The 15,545-nt window shown below is 52.8% G+C and overlaps 5 protein-coding genes and 1 non-coding gene across 6 annotated transcripts; 3 read left to right on the top strand and 3 right to left on the bottom strand.

Annotated features, from left to right (window-relative positions):
* Positions 1–352: 352 nt before the first annotated feature.
* F5Z01DRAFT_683235 (ascorbase and Cu-oxidase) lies at positions 353–2,241 on the top strand (the record flags this gene model as incomplete). Its single annotated transcript, XM_046265832.1, has 3 exons — positions 353–453; positions 506–1,846; positions 1,896–2,241. 3 exons carry the CDS (start codon positions 353–355, stop codon positions 2,239–2,241), a joined length of 1,788 nt encoding a protein of 595 aa, XP_046115287.1.
* Positions 2,242–2,299: 58 nt separating this feature from the next.
* Positions 2,300–4,773, bottom strand: F5Z01DRAFT_627449 (Sir2 family protein; the record flags this gene model as incomplete). Its single annotated transcript, XM_046261541.1, has 3 exons — positions 2,300–3,402; positions 3,460–3,630; positions 4,452–4,773. Coding segments are annotated over 3 exons (1,596 nt in total), but the record flags the coding sequence as incomplete, so codon positions are not given.
* A 1,243-nt stretch (positions 4,774–6,016) lies between these two features.
* F5Z01DRAFT_277153 (short chain dehydrogenase) lies at positions 6,017–7,650 on the bottom strand. Its single transcript, XM_046258712.1, has 3 exons — positions 7,056–7,650; positions 6,828–6,986; positions 6,017–6,765 (listed from the first exon to the last, which is right to left on the bottom strand). The coding sequence occupies exons 1-3, from the start codon at positions 7,236–7,238 to the stop codon at positions 6,358–6,360; spliced, it is 750 nt and encodes a 249-aa protein (XP_046115285.1). The 5' UTR covers positions 7,239–7,650; the 3' UTR covers positions 6,017–6,357.
* Positions 7,608–7,702, top strand: F5Z01DRAFT_t86. The gene has a single exon. It is a non-coding gene; the product is annotated as a tRNA-Ser (tRNA).
* Positions 7,703–8,293: 591 nt separating this feature from the next.
* F5Z01DRAFT_639261 (uncharacterized protein) lies at positions 8,294–9,181 on the top strand (the record flags this gene model as incomplete). Its single annotated transcript, XM_046262429.1, has 2 exons — positions 8,294–8,444; positions 8,502–9,181. 2 exons carry the CDS (start codon positions 8,294–8,296, stop codon positions 9,179–9,181), a joined length of 831 nt encoding a protein of 276 aa, XP_046115284.1.
* A 107-nt stretch (positions 9,182–9,288) lies between these two features.
* On the bottom strand, positions 9,289–14,440 carry F5Z01DRAFT_275626 (pectate lyase superfamily protein-domain-containing protein). The gene is made up of 12 exons (XM_046258711.1): positions 13,647–14,440; positions 13,369–13,578; positions 13,214–13,305; positions 13,035–13,134; positions 12,891–12,968; positions 12,768–12,835; positions 12,511–12,658; positions 11,841–12,452; positions 11,606–11,774; positions 11,194–11,537; positions 10,358–11,108; positions 9,289–10,303 (listed from the first exon to the last, which is right to left on the bottom strand). Exons 1-12 carry the CDS (start codon positions 14,331–14,333, stop codon positions 9,396–9,398), a joined length of 4,167 nt encoding a protein of 1,388 aa, XP_046115283.1. The 5' UTR covers positions 14,334–14,440; the 3' UTR covers positions 9,289–9,395.
* Positions 14,441–15,545: the final 1,105 nt, after the last annotated feature.

Raw genomic sequence — 15,545 nt, 5'->3', positions numbered from 1 at the left:
GCTGATCACGGTAGTATTCGCAGTAGGGGTATGCCGTAGGGGTATGGTTGGCCAACTTGACGATGACACATAGGCCGGCGAAGCCTCAAAAAATATCACACGAGCTTACGGCTACGGCACCGATCATTGCTTGTGCAATGTCATTCCAGCTAGCGCCTGTCAGCCCCTGACAGCCAACACAAGATTGTCACGGGGCCGAGCGTACGGCACAGCGTAACTTTCCAGAACCATGAAAGTCGGGGCGACTGTGTAGCTCTTCAGAGGATATAAAGCCGGCTGGTTCCTAACCCGTACCAAGCATCGGGTCGAACATTCTTCCCCCGTCATTCTTCAGAGTTACAACCATATCATCATGGGAAATTACCAAAGCCATAATCCCAGAGCCGGCCACGGCACACAGCCTTATCATGCTGGGCATGTTCGGAGTAGTATCGGTCAGAGAAGAACGAATGGGTAAGGCCCTCACGTTGACTGCCCATGTTGGGCAGAGGCTGACATGGCACAGGAAATCACTTCTCGGTACTCTTGCAGCCGCCGCCTTGCCTGCCTTCTTATCGAATAACCCCCTACCAAATGGGTACCCTTGGAGTCACCTGTCCCCTAACACCGACTACTACCACGAGGTCCCGTATACGGGTGTCATAAGATGCTACGACTTTACCATCTCCCGCGATGTCATTGCCCCAGATGGGTATCTCAAGCCCGTTCTTCTGGTCAACGGAGGCTTCCCGGGCCCCCTGATTGAGGCCAACTGGGGCGATACAATACAGGTCACCGTACGAAATAACATCACGTCTCCCGAAGAGGGCACTGCCCTCCATTGGCACGGCTTTCTACAAAAGGGCACCCCTTGGGAGGATGGCGTCCCTGCAGTGACCCAGTGCCCGATTGCCCCCGGGAAAGAGTTCACGTATACGTTCCAGGCTGACATGTACGGGACTACATGGTACCATTCTCATTATTCGGCGCAGTACGCTGGAGGTCTGATCGGACCCATGGTAATTCATGGTCCGCAAATTGCAGAGTATGATATTGACCTGGGTCCAGTCATGTTGACTGATTGGTATCATGAGGACTATTTCACGCTGGTGGAGCAAACGATGGCCGTCAACTCTACGCCCGTATTTGCGGACAACAACCTGATCAACGGCAAAATGAACTTTGACTGCGCCAGTGCCAAACACGGAGACAGAGCACCTTGCGTAAATGATGCTGGTGTCTCCCAGTTCCGGTTTGAGAAGGGGAAGAAGCATCTGCTCCGATTGATCAACGCCGGCGCAGAAGCTTTGCAGCATTTCTCGATCGACGGCCACACCATGACGGTGATCGCCAATGACTTTGTACCAGTCCAACCTTACGAAACCAAAGTTGTCACCTTGGGGATTGGTCAACGAAGCGACGTCATTGTCGAAGCGAATGGCGAGCTTGACGCATATTACATGAGGAGCAACATCTCCAAGATATGCAGCCTGGCAAGGAACCACGACGCTTTAGCAGTGATTTACTACGACGACGCCGATACGTACAGCGAACCCAAGTCTGAGGCATGGGACATCCAGGATCCAGGCACATGTGCCAACGATGATCTCGAAATGACCGTTCCTTTCAAAGAGTTGGCCCTGCCTGAGCCTGATTTGACATATGACATGGAAGTCAAGCTCTTTGTCAACGGATCCGGCATCAAGTTGTGGTCTCTGGACGGAGTGACGTTTCGGGGGAACTACAATAGCCCACCTTTGCTGTTGGGCATCTTGGGGAACTATACCTTTGACGAGGAGTGGAATGTCCGGCGCACAGGAAACGCCAGGAGCGTCAGGGTGAATGTCATCAACCACACCCCCGTTGCGTAAGTGCATATTCTTTTCCTGCCGTGGTACCAAGACTGACGGATCTAGACACCCGATGCACCTACACGGCTTCGACATGTACGTTCTTCACGAAGGACTCGGTCCTTGGGATGGGACTATAGTGAGGCCTTCGAACCCGCAACGGAGAGATGTCTTCCAAGTTCGTCCCAATGGACACCTTGTCATGCAGTTCGACGCAGGTGAGAACCCGGGCGTGTGGCCTTTCCATTGTCACATTGCGTGGCACGTGAGTGCGGGCTTCTTCGTGCAGTTCCTTACTGGCGAGGACAAGGTTAGAGGCATGAAGATTCCGGCGGTTGTGGCGGAGACGTGTCGTGAATGGGCAGCGTGGACAGGAGAGAACATCCCGGAGCAGATCGACAGTGGGCTTTGATTGGACTCAACGTGCGATGTTTAGATTGTTCATTATTCATATTTATGGGAAGCAGGCATTATAAAGCTGGTTTATCCTTTGGCTCCTCGTCAGCCCCTTTGCTGTCCTTTTTGACTGACTCAGTCTCTGTAGAAGTGTGCGCCCGTGCGGCATCTCTGCCATATTCTCCAGTCGAGCGCATTCGAAGACCATCGCCGTCTAGCGTTTGTGACGGGGATTCTGGTTTGGTCTGCGTTGTTGTCTCAGGCGCCTCCTCCGACCCTGTTTCCGCCCCCTTCTCTTTATCCAAGATCTCCTCATGTTTCTTTTCCCCTGTATCATGTTTCTCCTTCTCGTCGTCTAGATGCAAGGCTGTATCCACATCTGCCGTCAACTTGGCCACCTCGTCCTCCAACTCCTCTTCATGATCTTTCCTCTGCGCCAACTGTCGCTTTCCTTCTTTCTCACCGACAACGCCCTTCCACAGCTCCTCCAACTCGTCTCGCCAGCCAAGAGCGTCCGCAAACTTGCGCACTTGTGCATCACAGTCGCCCAAAGCCAGGACATCGTCGCTCCTCGCTCCGATCCCACCCACGCGTTGCAGATTGAACAACACGCGCGGTTTGCCTTCTTGTACCATGCCTGGGAGTGCGGCGAAGGGATACACCGACAGGCTGGTACCGATGATCAGGACCAGGTCTGCCATGCTCAGCCGATAGGTTTCCCGATCAAAATGCTTGGGGAGCATTTCCCCAAAGAAGACAATGTCCGGCTTGACTAGCCCCTTGCACTCCTTGTCCTCGCAGCGAGGGACGTCACCCCGTTCCACGTGCTCCACCATCATGTCGCCATCAAACTCCCTTTTGCATTCTACACATCGCTGCGTTGCAAAGCTCCCGTGTGCCTCGACAACCTTGTCCCCTGGCACGCCCGCTCTTCTTTCTAAGCAGTCGATGTTTTGCGTGAATAGTGTATCCAAGAGGTTCTTTCGAGCCAAGAGTGCGATAAAGGCGTGCGACACGGTGGGGTGGAATTTGCCAGGGTAGAGTTCGCGGGCGAGTACGTAGAAGGGTTCGGGGTGTTCGCGAAAATACGATATATCGAATACCGCTTCCGCGTAGGGCAAGTCCAGCCTCGATAGGTTATCGTATAGACCAGTGCCAGGACTTCTAAAGTCAGGAACTAGTTATCGGTGTCAGCCTGCCGTCGCGTAGTTCTAGGGTTCGGTGGCTCACGTACTGCCTGCGGCGGTGGAAATGCCAGCGCCCGTCAGCACGACAATGCGCTTCGCGCGACCCGAACTGATGTACTCGGCGACACCATCCAGGTCTTTCGAGGCCAACGTGACTGGCGGGCCGTTGGAGAGCGAGCTCTCTTCTTGGCCCATCTTGCGACGAGGGACGCGGGGTCCTTTGTCTTTGTGCTTGTCGCGGCGGCGGCGACCTATGGTAGCGTTTGATCGGTTCCAAAGGGCGTTGCAAAGCCGGCGCATAGGCTTGGGGCAGAGGGTGAAGGGTCGCGGAGGGCGGCTCGTGTCGTGCGTGCGGGATTCGCGTGCAGCTGCCCAGCCCAGGCTTCTTTATCTTGTACAATTTGGGCGCTGCTGCATGACGAAAGCGTTGCGAGCTGGACGTTTTGCAGGGTCGCTATTTTCGGCAGCGATCGTCGAGAATGAAGACTGGGTCCATAAAATATTAATGGAGATTTAGAGCGGCAGCCTAGATTAGGCACCACAAGCCTTCGAGAGCAGCGTCCAACGACGCTCTGAGAGAAAGCCGCGAGCAGAGTTCAAAGCGTGCTTGGGTACGTATGCAAGACGTATTTGTAGGCCTTCCGTGAATAGCCCCGAGCAACATGGCTCTGGTAGCATCTGCTGGGCACAGGCACTTCTGACGCAGAGTGACTATCTGATGGGCCACGTTAGGCCAGAGATTGTGCTGAGGAAACAATGTTGCTGTATCGGAAACGACATGACGCGAAACGACCCTGCGACAAATAAAAAAATTGGCCACGCACGCCGGGGACTCATCGACGACCTGTGTCGCCATGCAAGGACCATGAAGGACGACAGCACATGTTCAATCAACCTTTCAAGAAACCTCATAAGAAACCTTATTTTCCCATAAACGCCACATTATGCTCATTGCCAGTTTACATTCATCCATGCCGCTCCCTTGCCTGTGCAAACTGCTCCTCCTGCAACCGTGCCAGCTCCTCCATACTCATGCCACTGTTTGCAAACTTGTCCTGCTTCTTCTCCCGCCCCTTTTGCACCTCCTTGTGTTCCGCCGCCGCCTCCATGACGACGCTGACGTAGTCTGTGAAGCCCAGTTGCTCGAGGGCTTTTGTGATGTGGTCGCAGGCAATGGTCTTCTTTGCCTCCTTTTCGGAGATCTCGTTGGCTTCAGATGAGATGAGGGTGATGAACTCGACGCAACATTCAATGAGGACGTCGCGAGCTTCCTTGGCAAAGGAAAGGCCGGTGCTGCTGGGCAGGATCTCTGTGACGATTTTCTGGACGGTGGCCTTGGGCAACGATAAGTCGTCGTTCCCTGGAGGTATGTTAGCTTATTGAATGTAGAAGAGTCATGAAGCAAGTGAGATGCGGAAGCGAGTTACATGACGTATCGAACCGGTGCCAGAACCTGTCTTGATTGCTCATGCGCATCGCAACGGTAGATGAGCTGTGAGCCTGTAGCTTAGAAGTGAAAGTGAGGATTGTGCAGAGGCAGGATATGGATGGATACTCCGGGATACTTGACGGAGTATATAATAGGTGACTCGGTGACAACAGCAAGACCTCCATGTGAATACGACCGGTGGCAATGAGGTGAGGCTCGTCAGTGCCGTTGTTTGCTCGAGGAACAACACGCCAACATTTGGCTGCGCTTGCAGACAATCATGGACATGTTGTCTCGAGCAAGCATCCTCACTCACGTAGCCGTTTGAATGCAGGTGGCAATGATGAAAGACAAAAATGTTCATGTTCGTTACTCACCCGCAAACTCGTGATCCGACATGGTGTTAGTGTGAAGCTGCGTCGTCTCCCTTGTCAAGCAAGATATAGGTTGTGTTCAAGATGTCTCGAAGATGGAACAAATTTTCGAAAATGATGCGTCAAGAACTAGGCAAAAATGTCTTCAGATACTAATACAATGGGAGAAATTGAACGTTGTTCGCGCGGTGTGCTTCTCTTTTACTCGTCGAGTGAGTGAGTCGCGTCGCGTGCATGAAATGAACCTCCAAATCCGTAGCTGCCATGACGAGGGGCGCCGCCGATATTATACCTGAGCCTGCCAACGGCCACTGTGGCGCTAGCTCAGCACCGTGGCGCAAGTGACTGTGGGCTTTGGCAAGCCACCCCTTGTCCCCACAATTCCGAGTCACCAAAAACTCGAAAAAGTTCGTTCCCTTCCGCGCAGGTTTCTTTCCTTTCAACCAGCAACAATGCTCCATCCGCGCCCCTCACGACATGCGATGCACCGCGTGCCACAATACGTGTGCGCGTGATTGAATGACTTGGTAAGTCTCTTCTGCTACTCTCTTCGCTTCTATGATGATTTCTGTTGTCGCCCCAGTCTTAAGAGGTCCGACAAGCCTCTGGTGCTGATTGACACTGTCTTAGCCAAATAGACGTTTGCTGATCGACGCGCACACATTTTTGTCTTGCTGCATCTTCGAGTGGCCTTTGCTAACGCCGTACAGATAATGTAAGCGACTCCTATGCCAGATTACCTGCACGTTGCCGCCATGATGCCTTGCTATACGGTACTATCAAATACCGATCCCTCGTGACGGAGAAAAACGATAGCCTGAGCGACAACATCGTGCATGCACACTTTGCAACTCGAGTCTTGACGTCGCTAACGCGGTCAAGTCTTTTGCAGAACATGGTGTTTTGATTTCCAAGCACTGTGATGCATGATTGATAGGTAAGACCTTGCGCGCGTTTTCCTACAGAATCACCCACCATTTGCATGATGATACAACTTATTCCATGCTAATACCGAACGCACCCATGTGGATATAAATAAGAGCTTTTCATCTTTCGACTGACTTGCAACACTCCCTTTCACGTTTCTATTTCCATCACTTGGATAAAGCAGCTGCTAACGCGTGTGGAAAGACAGACCTCTACTACTGCTGAAAGGCAGCCATCTCCTCGCCATTCCATTTCACCAACTTGCCACTCAGGTCGTTGTCCGGGTTGGCCACAAATGCCGCAATCACATTCCCAGGCTGCTCGGGCTTGAGCAGGGCGCCCGTGTTGTATGCGTCGACGAAATCGTCGTACACGGCCTTACCCATGGTGTCCTTGCCCTCGGATCGTAGTGCGGCCTGCATGTCGGTGTCGACGCGGCCCGGCGCCAGTGCTAGGGACGTAATATCCGGCTCTTCTAGAGCAATGTGCGTGGAGAGTGCGTTAACCGAGGACTTTGACGACCCGTAGGCACCCCAGCCCTCGTAGGCCTTGGTAGACGCGCCGCTCGAGACCCAGATCAGGCAGCCCTTGGACTTTCGTAGCTCTGCAAGTGCAGCCTTGGCCTGTGGATGTGAGAAATGGCCGTGGATGACGTTAGCTGGAGAGATTGGGAGGAGTAGCTTACCATAGTGAAGTTGCTGAATACATTCACGTTGTACACATGTTTGAGGTCTACCAGTGACGAGTCTGCCATCTTCTTGGGATTCAGGACACCGTGATTGATGACCACACCGTTCAAGCCGCCAAACTTCTCAACGGCCAGAGTGACCAGTTTCTCTGGGATCTTGCATGCGTCATTAGCTCAGTTGATTCCTTGTAAAGCTCAGAGCGAGCAAAGCAAGTTTGTACACACAGTCTCGTCGGTCATGTCACCAGCTACATATTCGACTTGCTTGGGTGACTGCGCCTTGATGTTCTCAAGTAGGTCGGCTGAGCGTGCGGCAAGCACCACGTTGTGTGATTGGGAGAGCAGGCGTTTGGTCACGGCGAGTCCGATGCCTTTGCTCGCGCCGGTGATGATGAACGTTTTGGCCATGGTGTTTGATCGTCAGTTTGGAGCGTAAGATCTTTTCTCGCCTTGCGTAGAGCTAATGAGGAGGAGGGACTTGGGTTCAGTGGTAAAGTGAAGACTGGATGCAAACGAGGATGACTATCGTGTGGGGCTCGAGATGATGTCGTGGTGGGGGGGTTCTATGTCAAATTGTTCGTACTTTGAACAACTTGTGGGAGCAGCCTTAGTCCATGATACACCAATAGCTCAAGTAGTCCGGTCTTTCAGGGTTTGTTTGTCCTCTTTCGCGAACTTGTAGTACTCAGATGTTGGAGCCACGTTGTGACAATGTAGAAGATCGACGCTAGGGGAGGTAGCCCTGTATAATTTCTAATATTTCACTGGCTTGACAATGATGCGTTGGCCGAGTGGTCTAAGGCGCTAGACTTGAATCCACTTTTCAATATCTAGTCTCTTCGGAGGCGTATGTTCGAACCATGCACGCATCGAAATTTATTTTTTTGACAACCACGCTTTTTGCAAAGAGGCCCGACACGCCTTGACTGAGACGGTCGCGGGGAATTGTTGAAAGGCTCTCTCCCTTCGCTGTGGTCGACATTGAAGGGCGCTCGGCTACCTGGGCCAGTGTCATGATATTGACTTCGTTCCCGCCATTCTCGCGAATCTCCTTTTTACTCCTATAAACATCGCTCACGCGGAGGTGATAATGACCATGAAAGGATCCTTGGCGCTTCAAAAACGATTGGGGAAGCGTGCGGCTTGGTGCAGGTGACTCATGGCCCTAGAGAAGCTCCCGTCAATCATTAGCCGCTTGACCTGCAGAGACGGTGGGAATGATGGTGAGCACGCTCAGCTCAGCGGCGGCGCGTATATGGGACGCGTGCTTCACCAGCCACCAGCCAAATCACATTTTGTTTCCTTTACATCTACAGCGCGCCCCTTCAACCAAGTTCCTAGCGCTGCGCTCTATCCATCCTTCCTGATTCAATGCTCTTGGCTATTCGGAGCAGTAGCTGAGATCGACCCATTCCACGAACTCACATATTCCAAACTGTCCGGAGACTACTTTTGCACCCGACATGAAGACGTTTACCAGGAATGCAGACGCCTCTGCCCTTCGATGCCCACCGGGCTGCGACGATGAAGCCTTTTCTCATGTTCGAAAAATAGACCATGTCGCGCGCAACTCACCCGAGGACGTGTACGGGCGCGGATCTTGGGGCTACACAGGTAAGACAGACAATCCGAGCAACTTGCAAGCCTAGCATTGATAGACCGCCCTCCTAGTGCTCCGAACGACATATTCCCATGAGTCAGACGCACTTTTCCCCATTGCGGTGGAAAAGCTCAACCGCTGGATTAAAGGCTTCTGGGCCTTTCAGAGCCTCTTTGTGCGGCAATCGGCAGAGTTTATGTATCTGAAAACCGACCCGATTTACAACGACGTTATCGCTGAGCGCTTCTGCTTAGACATTGTCGAAGATCGCGAAAAGCTCAATTGTAGCGACTTGCAAGCTGCCAGTCCTGCTGATGTTGATCTTTTGGGTCAGCGATTTGACGTGTGGCGTATCTCTGTTGGCGCAGAGCATGGCTTCGAATGGAGCCCACGTTTCTCCGATTGTATCCTGATCGACGATAACTCATTGGCCTCTTTGAATAATCTACCCGAATATCCACCAGATCTCAAGGCCCTCTTAGGGTCTCGAGTACCCACGCAGAAATTTGATCAATGGTACGACGACGGGAGCGCATATGTGTGGCTAATGGATGCACGGGGAGTCTCGAAATACGCGAGAGATGCAGACTTGCAACAAGAAAGACCTAGCGCACGGGGATGGTTCAAAATTTCCCTCTTGATGCTATGGGAGGCCTGGGATGCCAGAGCCTCGTATGATGCAGGGACGGTTCTGTCGTGCGAAAACGATGTGGATGATGAAGATCCCGACAGTTACTGGTACGATTGGTGAGCGTAATGGCTACACGTACTCGGAAGAATGATGCCACGCCCTGACGTGCTTGAGCCGTCCTCGGCCAACATATATATCTATCTGTATATAATTTGGATCTTTATATGTAATATTGGATGGACTCAATGAAGTCGTCACTTCCGACACCCTAATATTCACACGCCGCAAGAGTGCTGCGAACTCTTTGCCTCTCCAGATCCTTAAGAACTGGGGATCAGCCTCCAGCTTCTAAGCTTGCCCACCGACTGAAAGGCAGGGCGCAGTAGGTAAGCCCGGGCTGAAGCTGCGCGCTGCATCCTGGGATTGAGGTACCCAGCGATGGATTCACCTCCATGAAGATCTGAATCGTGGTCTGGCTCTCAAATGCAATTTCCCTGCACAGGTCACCCTCCTTTGCAACATACCAGGTGCCACAGTATTCGGTCGTCCCCTCTGCCAGTGTCGAGTTTTCCGGTCGCTGAGAAATGGTGCTCGAGTATCCAGTCGCTCGTTCTGGTGTCGTGTTGCCGCCGTAGCCCGTCGAATTGGTCTGGAACTGACCGTTCTGTGGCGCGACGCAGAGGACATGGCCGAATGCAGCATCGCTTGCGAGATGCAAGTTTGTGCAATCCACGTCGATCCAGCGGTTGTACTTGCGCACGAACCCATGGGAGAAGATATATGTCGTCTGGGTCAGGTTTGATTCGATCGAGGTGCAGCTATCATCAGGTTGAAGTCGCCATGTCCGCCCGCAAGGCGTTGGCAAACAAAGCTCAGTCGCTGCAGCAATATTATCACAGTCTAGGATGGCTTCGTCGTTCTCCCGATAAAGGGCAGCCGAGGAAACACTGTTGGCCAGTGCGATTGAATCGCAGGTGTCTCCTTCGACAGTGGTATAGCGGTTATCGGACAAACAGAAGTCTGAGCGCACTGGGAGATCGATGGGCGATTCGGGCTTCTCGGTGTCTGCCACCTTCCCGCACTGATCTAGAGAGTACTCCAACTGCGACTTAACGAAGTCATCGTAGAGTGAGTACCTTGATCGCTGAAGCATGGAATAGCGCTCGATCCAGCAGTACGAGCACATCTCGCTCTCGGGCATATCTTGGACTGTATCGACCAGTTGGAAGTTGTCGATGATTTCTGCGAAAACAAGTGTTATCATTTGCGTGGTGCTTGTGCAGCTTCAAGACCTACCGCCGCAGTATTTGCCTGTTTCCGGGTCTTTGAGACAAGTTTCGTTGTAACCAGCCCAGATCCTGCCACCGAGGAGGGTTGGCAAAGCATCGCTTATCTTGTAGCCGTCGCAAGCCACCGACACGGTTTGAAACCAGTTGCTGAGACTCTCTTCACAGCTTGCGTCGCATACTATGTCAGTTTCTTCCTTCGACCCCAGCCAGGAATGTAATCCTGGCTCCTGGAAGACCTCGGTCCGGTTATCACATCGTATAACTTCTGTCAATGCTGAGCTGCATGTCGCCGGTAGGTGCAACGAGTGCATGCTCTCCAAGCTTTCGCTGGTCCAGATTCGGTAGCCCTCGAATTTCTGTTGCCCCGCCGGATTCACCGTTCCTTGGAGCCAAGCGAGGACAGAAGACAAAAAGCCATTGATGTTATCGCGGGCAAGTGTTGCCCTTCCGCCAACCGGAGAAATCATCTCCTCGATGGCCTTGGTGCAAAGATTATATATCCAGATGTCTGATGTATCCTCAATTTCGAAGCCGCGGACCTGGCAGTCTTCCGTGTCAAGGCAATCTTGTGAGTAGTCGTCGAACCAGCTGTACAGACCCGCTCCGAGGACATATATCGAGGCCGAATTGATGATTCGAACTGCCCAGGAAACAGCACAGCCTCTCTCGGAGCCTGTAATGCATGAGGTAAAAGTTGGATCGTTCGGAAATGTACCAAGTATGAAAGGCTGGGGCGCCTTGGGCACTGGTTGGAAGTACTGTTGTTGTGAGGCGATTAGCATTCAACACAAAGGGATTCCAGAGAAAATTCAACAGCATGAAGAGGGATTTGTGGATACTTACCGGAGACTCGGTCTGTATCATGCCCATTACGACATTTTCCGCATTCGAAATCTGGTACTGATACAGCACGTTGTGCTCGACAGAAGTTCCCCAAAGCCACGCGGTCTCGCTTTCGATCAAAAGTCCTCGGGCGGCGTAGATATCTATTTGATCGAGATCTTCTTGATCCAGGTCATGGTCGGCGGTCCAAAGCCACGCATTCTCGATGTATGCTGTTGAGCCAGGTGTCAGATGCATGAGCATCGAAGCAGCCTTGCAGTGGTGTTGAATGGTGCCGCTGCCCTTTGGGCAATTGGCCAGGGATAAATCGCTCCCTTCCGCCCCTCCAACTCTGATGTGAGAATCTGTAGGCAATGTCAGCGCTTCATGGTCTTCCAATGCACGGATTGCCCGCTGGTTAGGCAGCAAATACCCCAAAGACCAGCTGAGCCCTTGCTTGATTGATGAACATTCCATTCAACTACAATGGCTCCAGCAGTGCCACCCTTGACGGTGAACATCATGCTTTGTATCTCAATGATACCGACGTCGCCCTGCTTGCCAACTTGGACAACTGGCTTGGGGCGCGTTTCATCCTCAAACTAGAATTTGTCAGAGGAAACACTCCAAAGCCATGGGGAAAAGTCAGTGATAAGACTTGAACGTACCTTGCTCCCCGTTCCCATAATCTGAGACCACGCTTGTCCAATGATCCTGGACCCGACAGGCACATGAACAGTGTCCTTGACTAGGTACATGCCGAATGGAAAATACACGACAGAAGAAGTGTTGGCCGCACCCTCTAAAATCGAGTTCAATACTTTCGTATCATCTGTTACTCCGTCCCCCTTGGCACCAAGTGCTTTGACGTTCATGACATCTGCGGTCGACAACTCATGATAGCGTGGGCGACGTCGAGTGTAGAGATTAGGAGCCTGATAGTCGTACGCCTGTCCTACCAGTGCGTCTTTTCGAATCATGGTAGGGATGCTAGCGCCATTAGAAAACTGCGTCTGTCCATCGGCACCCGTGGCGTTGTTGATGAGGCCAAAGCCCCAGCTCTGGACGACGACCTGGTCGCCACCATCGAGAAGTGGCGTCGAGACAGACTCGTCGACAATAGCCGCTTCCGTGTTAAAAAACCCCACATTCTGGACGAGGAGTGAGGTTGAGTTCTCGTTGACGAGCGTGGTGACAATGCCTTTGGGTGTATTGGCGATGATGGAATCAAGAAGGACCAGAGAGCCCACTCCCTGGCCAGTACTCATGGGCCCTCCAGCCTGCCGCAAACGTGTCAGTGACAATCGTAACACAATATTTGAATGGGTTCATGCTTACACCGCCGACAATAACAAGGCCTTGCTGGCAGCTCTCGATGACAAAGTCTTGCATCGTCCAGGCCCAGTCCCAGTGAACCTGGAGGGCATGCACAGCATTGACGAAGACCAGCTGGCTCGTGGTAAACTGCTGGTTACCAAAGTATGCCCTGCGGACAAGATTATCAGCAAACTGGTGCGATAGGCCTGGGATGCAACCCCTTGCCTCAAACCCTCCTTGCTTCATTGCAAACACATATGGCATGAGTGGTTACTTACCCGAAATTGCCACCGACGAACGTGAGATCTGCTAGAAAGCCGCCAGATCCGTTTTCCATGTAAATTCCCTTGTTGAGGTTAGGCTACAAATGAGGGTTCAAGGTTTCATTCGAGCGTGCTTACTTGCTGGTTGTTACCGGGAACATCAGAATCGTAAAGCATGTAGAACTCGATGTTCTCCAACGACGTCGCCTGAGCCACCTGAGACAGAGCGCAAAGTCAGCAACGGTAGCGCAATGATACTACATGTCGAAAACGTGTGCTCACCTGCCAGTGTATGGCACACATGTAAATAAAAGGATCAGCTGGGCGGATGTCGATCTTGAAGTTCTTGATGCTACGAAGGAAGTTGGCTGTGTTGAGATACCTGTTGGATTCTCACGTCAGATTGGGATGTTCTCATGAGGTCCAATAGGAACCCGGGGGCAGGAGAAGGAGATAAGTACCACTGCTCTTTGTCGCTGACGTAGACGTCGCTGACTATGACACCTTGACCAACAAAACTCGAAGCGGCGAGCAGAGTCGGGACGCTTATGGGCTGCAGAAGAGGTGAGCTACGTCCAAAATTTGATTTAGCAACAGTCTGCCAGGCTATACTCACATCTCCAAGGAATTCCGTGTTGAAGTATTGAATCAATGGGCTGCTAACCAAGTAGGTACCAGGTGGGAAGTAGACGACGGCGGGATAGATAGAACTACTGCCGCAATTGGCACCGCATCGACCGCCCTCGGTGATGGCCTTGTTGATGGCAGCAGTGTCGTCTGTAACTCCGTCACCCTTGGCGCCGTATTCCTTGACGTTACGCCAGACCTGGTTGCATAAAAAGTCAAAACTTGTGACGTACGTTTGGAAGATGCTCATGCATTGCATCTACATACCTTGTATCCTTTGGGAGCCATAGGACTCATGCCATCGCTTCCCATATCGGTCATCCAATACGCCTCAGCACGTTTCTGGGTTACATCCTCTCCGTAGACCGAGAGGCGGCCCTCGGGCGTCTTCTTGGGCGCGGGTGCATTCGTATCATTGTTCTTGGGCGCATACTTTTGCCTCATGAAAGTAGCGACCTCGCTATGATTGCCACGAGGCCTCTGTGGCGCGGACTCTGCAACCAAGCGAGCAGCCTCCTTCAGCGCGTCTGGCAGGGTGTAGCTTTTCGCATCCGCATGCCGACTTTGACCTAAGCCATCGCCCGATGAGTCTCGCTTTTGGGTATCATTCAGATTGCTATAATCTAGCGGAGCAGCCAGCTTGCGCTTGGGGGGATGCGGTTCAAACTCGAGTTTGTTGAAGTTGGGACTTTCCACCCGAGCCTTGTTTCTTTTTTTCAGAGCTTCCAGAGCATCCTTGATCAGCTCTTCGGCTGATGTGACGTTGCTACTGTTGTCCGAGCGGTTGCCGACGGCCCTCTCGAGACGACTTGACTGGTGCAGACCGTGATGGTGTCTTCCAGCATTGTGGCCGTGAGCGTCCACTGTGGGCAGCGAGAGGAAGCCGATGATGAGACCGAAGTGAATCAGCACGAAGAAGCATCGGCGTAAGAGCGTAGTAGTGCAAGGCTTCATTGTCGCAGGGGAGCAAGCCTGGCTGGCCCCGACGAGGATATCGAGAGGGTGATTCGCAGACGGAAGAAATTCCACAAAATAACGACGTAGAGAGGTGACTTGGGCGAAGGAAATGTCCAAAACCAGCCGCGGATCAACTGCAACTTTGAACGGTAGTGTTTGAACAATGAGGTGAACAGGGTCAAGCTTCAGTCCTTTGCAAGTCTGCCCGCGGCCTAGGCTACTTCTTTCTTATGTCTCCCAGTGCGTGTGGACTCTGGAGGACATGGCTCATCAGAGGCACGCCCGCAATTCCGCATAGCTACGTGCATAGCTGCATAGTTAGCGAGGGATGGGCTGCATAGTCCAGGTCCTCATGCTCGCTTCGCATGTACATGTACATTTGGCTGTCGGTCACATTGCAGCCGAGGATGCATGTGTGCTGTGTCTTATGGCCCAGGCTTGGCCCTACTGAAGTGTATGGATGCGATTGGTGAAGTCGTACTCAGTTGGTTGCCACTGGACCTCGCTTGTAGATATGACCCACCTTTCCACGGGGGGGCCCCGGCCCTCTCCCGGGCTTCGTGGGCGTGGACCGCCCGTAAGTCCGCCGACCGAACCCCTGATCGACCGAACCCCTGATCACCCGGCGCGGCCCAGGGGCCAGAGCCGGTGTCCGTTCGCAGCCTTCCAGGAACACGCCAAGCGCCCCAAGCGCCCACGGAAACGCCAAGACCTAGCACTACTGCAGGTACGGATACCGCGTCTTATCTCTTGAGCTGCTGAGCATTGTTGACTACGTAGGAAACCGACTCAAGACATTTCGTCAACCTCACTCTCGCGGCTTGATCTGTGCTGGTGCACCCCGCATTAGTTTGGAAGTCAGCATTCAGCCCATGTGCGCAAGGCCAGAGCCCCGCGAGAAGGCTGCGTGACGTCTCTCGATTTGTTTTTCAAAGCGGTGTGATTCTCCAGCCTACAGTGCTCGGTTCAATACTAGTTTGCCGCTTGCAGGCAGCAAATTTCAGCTTCTGGAGATGATCCTGCCACCGGCTGTCCTGCAGGTCCCTGCGTGCCAAGCACCCGTAGAGACATTTTTTTTCGCTCAGATGAAGCTGACCAACATGTACTCATGCCCCTTCCTACCGCACGGCCCCCAACCTAGTCAGCGAGCAGTGGCGGTTAATTTCGTGCCGAGCCACGAACCGAGATTGAACGACGTGCAGATTGGAA

Source organism: Emericellopsis atlantica, assembly GCF_019669845.1.
Source record: "Emericellopsis atlantica unplaced genomic scaffold F5Z01scaffold_27, whole genome shotgun sequence".
NCBI classification, from domain to species: Eukaryota; Fungi; Ascomycota; class Sordariomycetes; order Hypocreales; family Bionectriaceae; genus Emericellopsis; species Emericellopsis atlantica.
The sequence above is the reverse complement of the archived record's forward strand: the minus strand, read 5'-3'. Positions and strand labels throughout refer to the sequence as shown.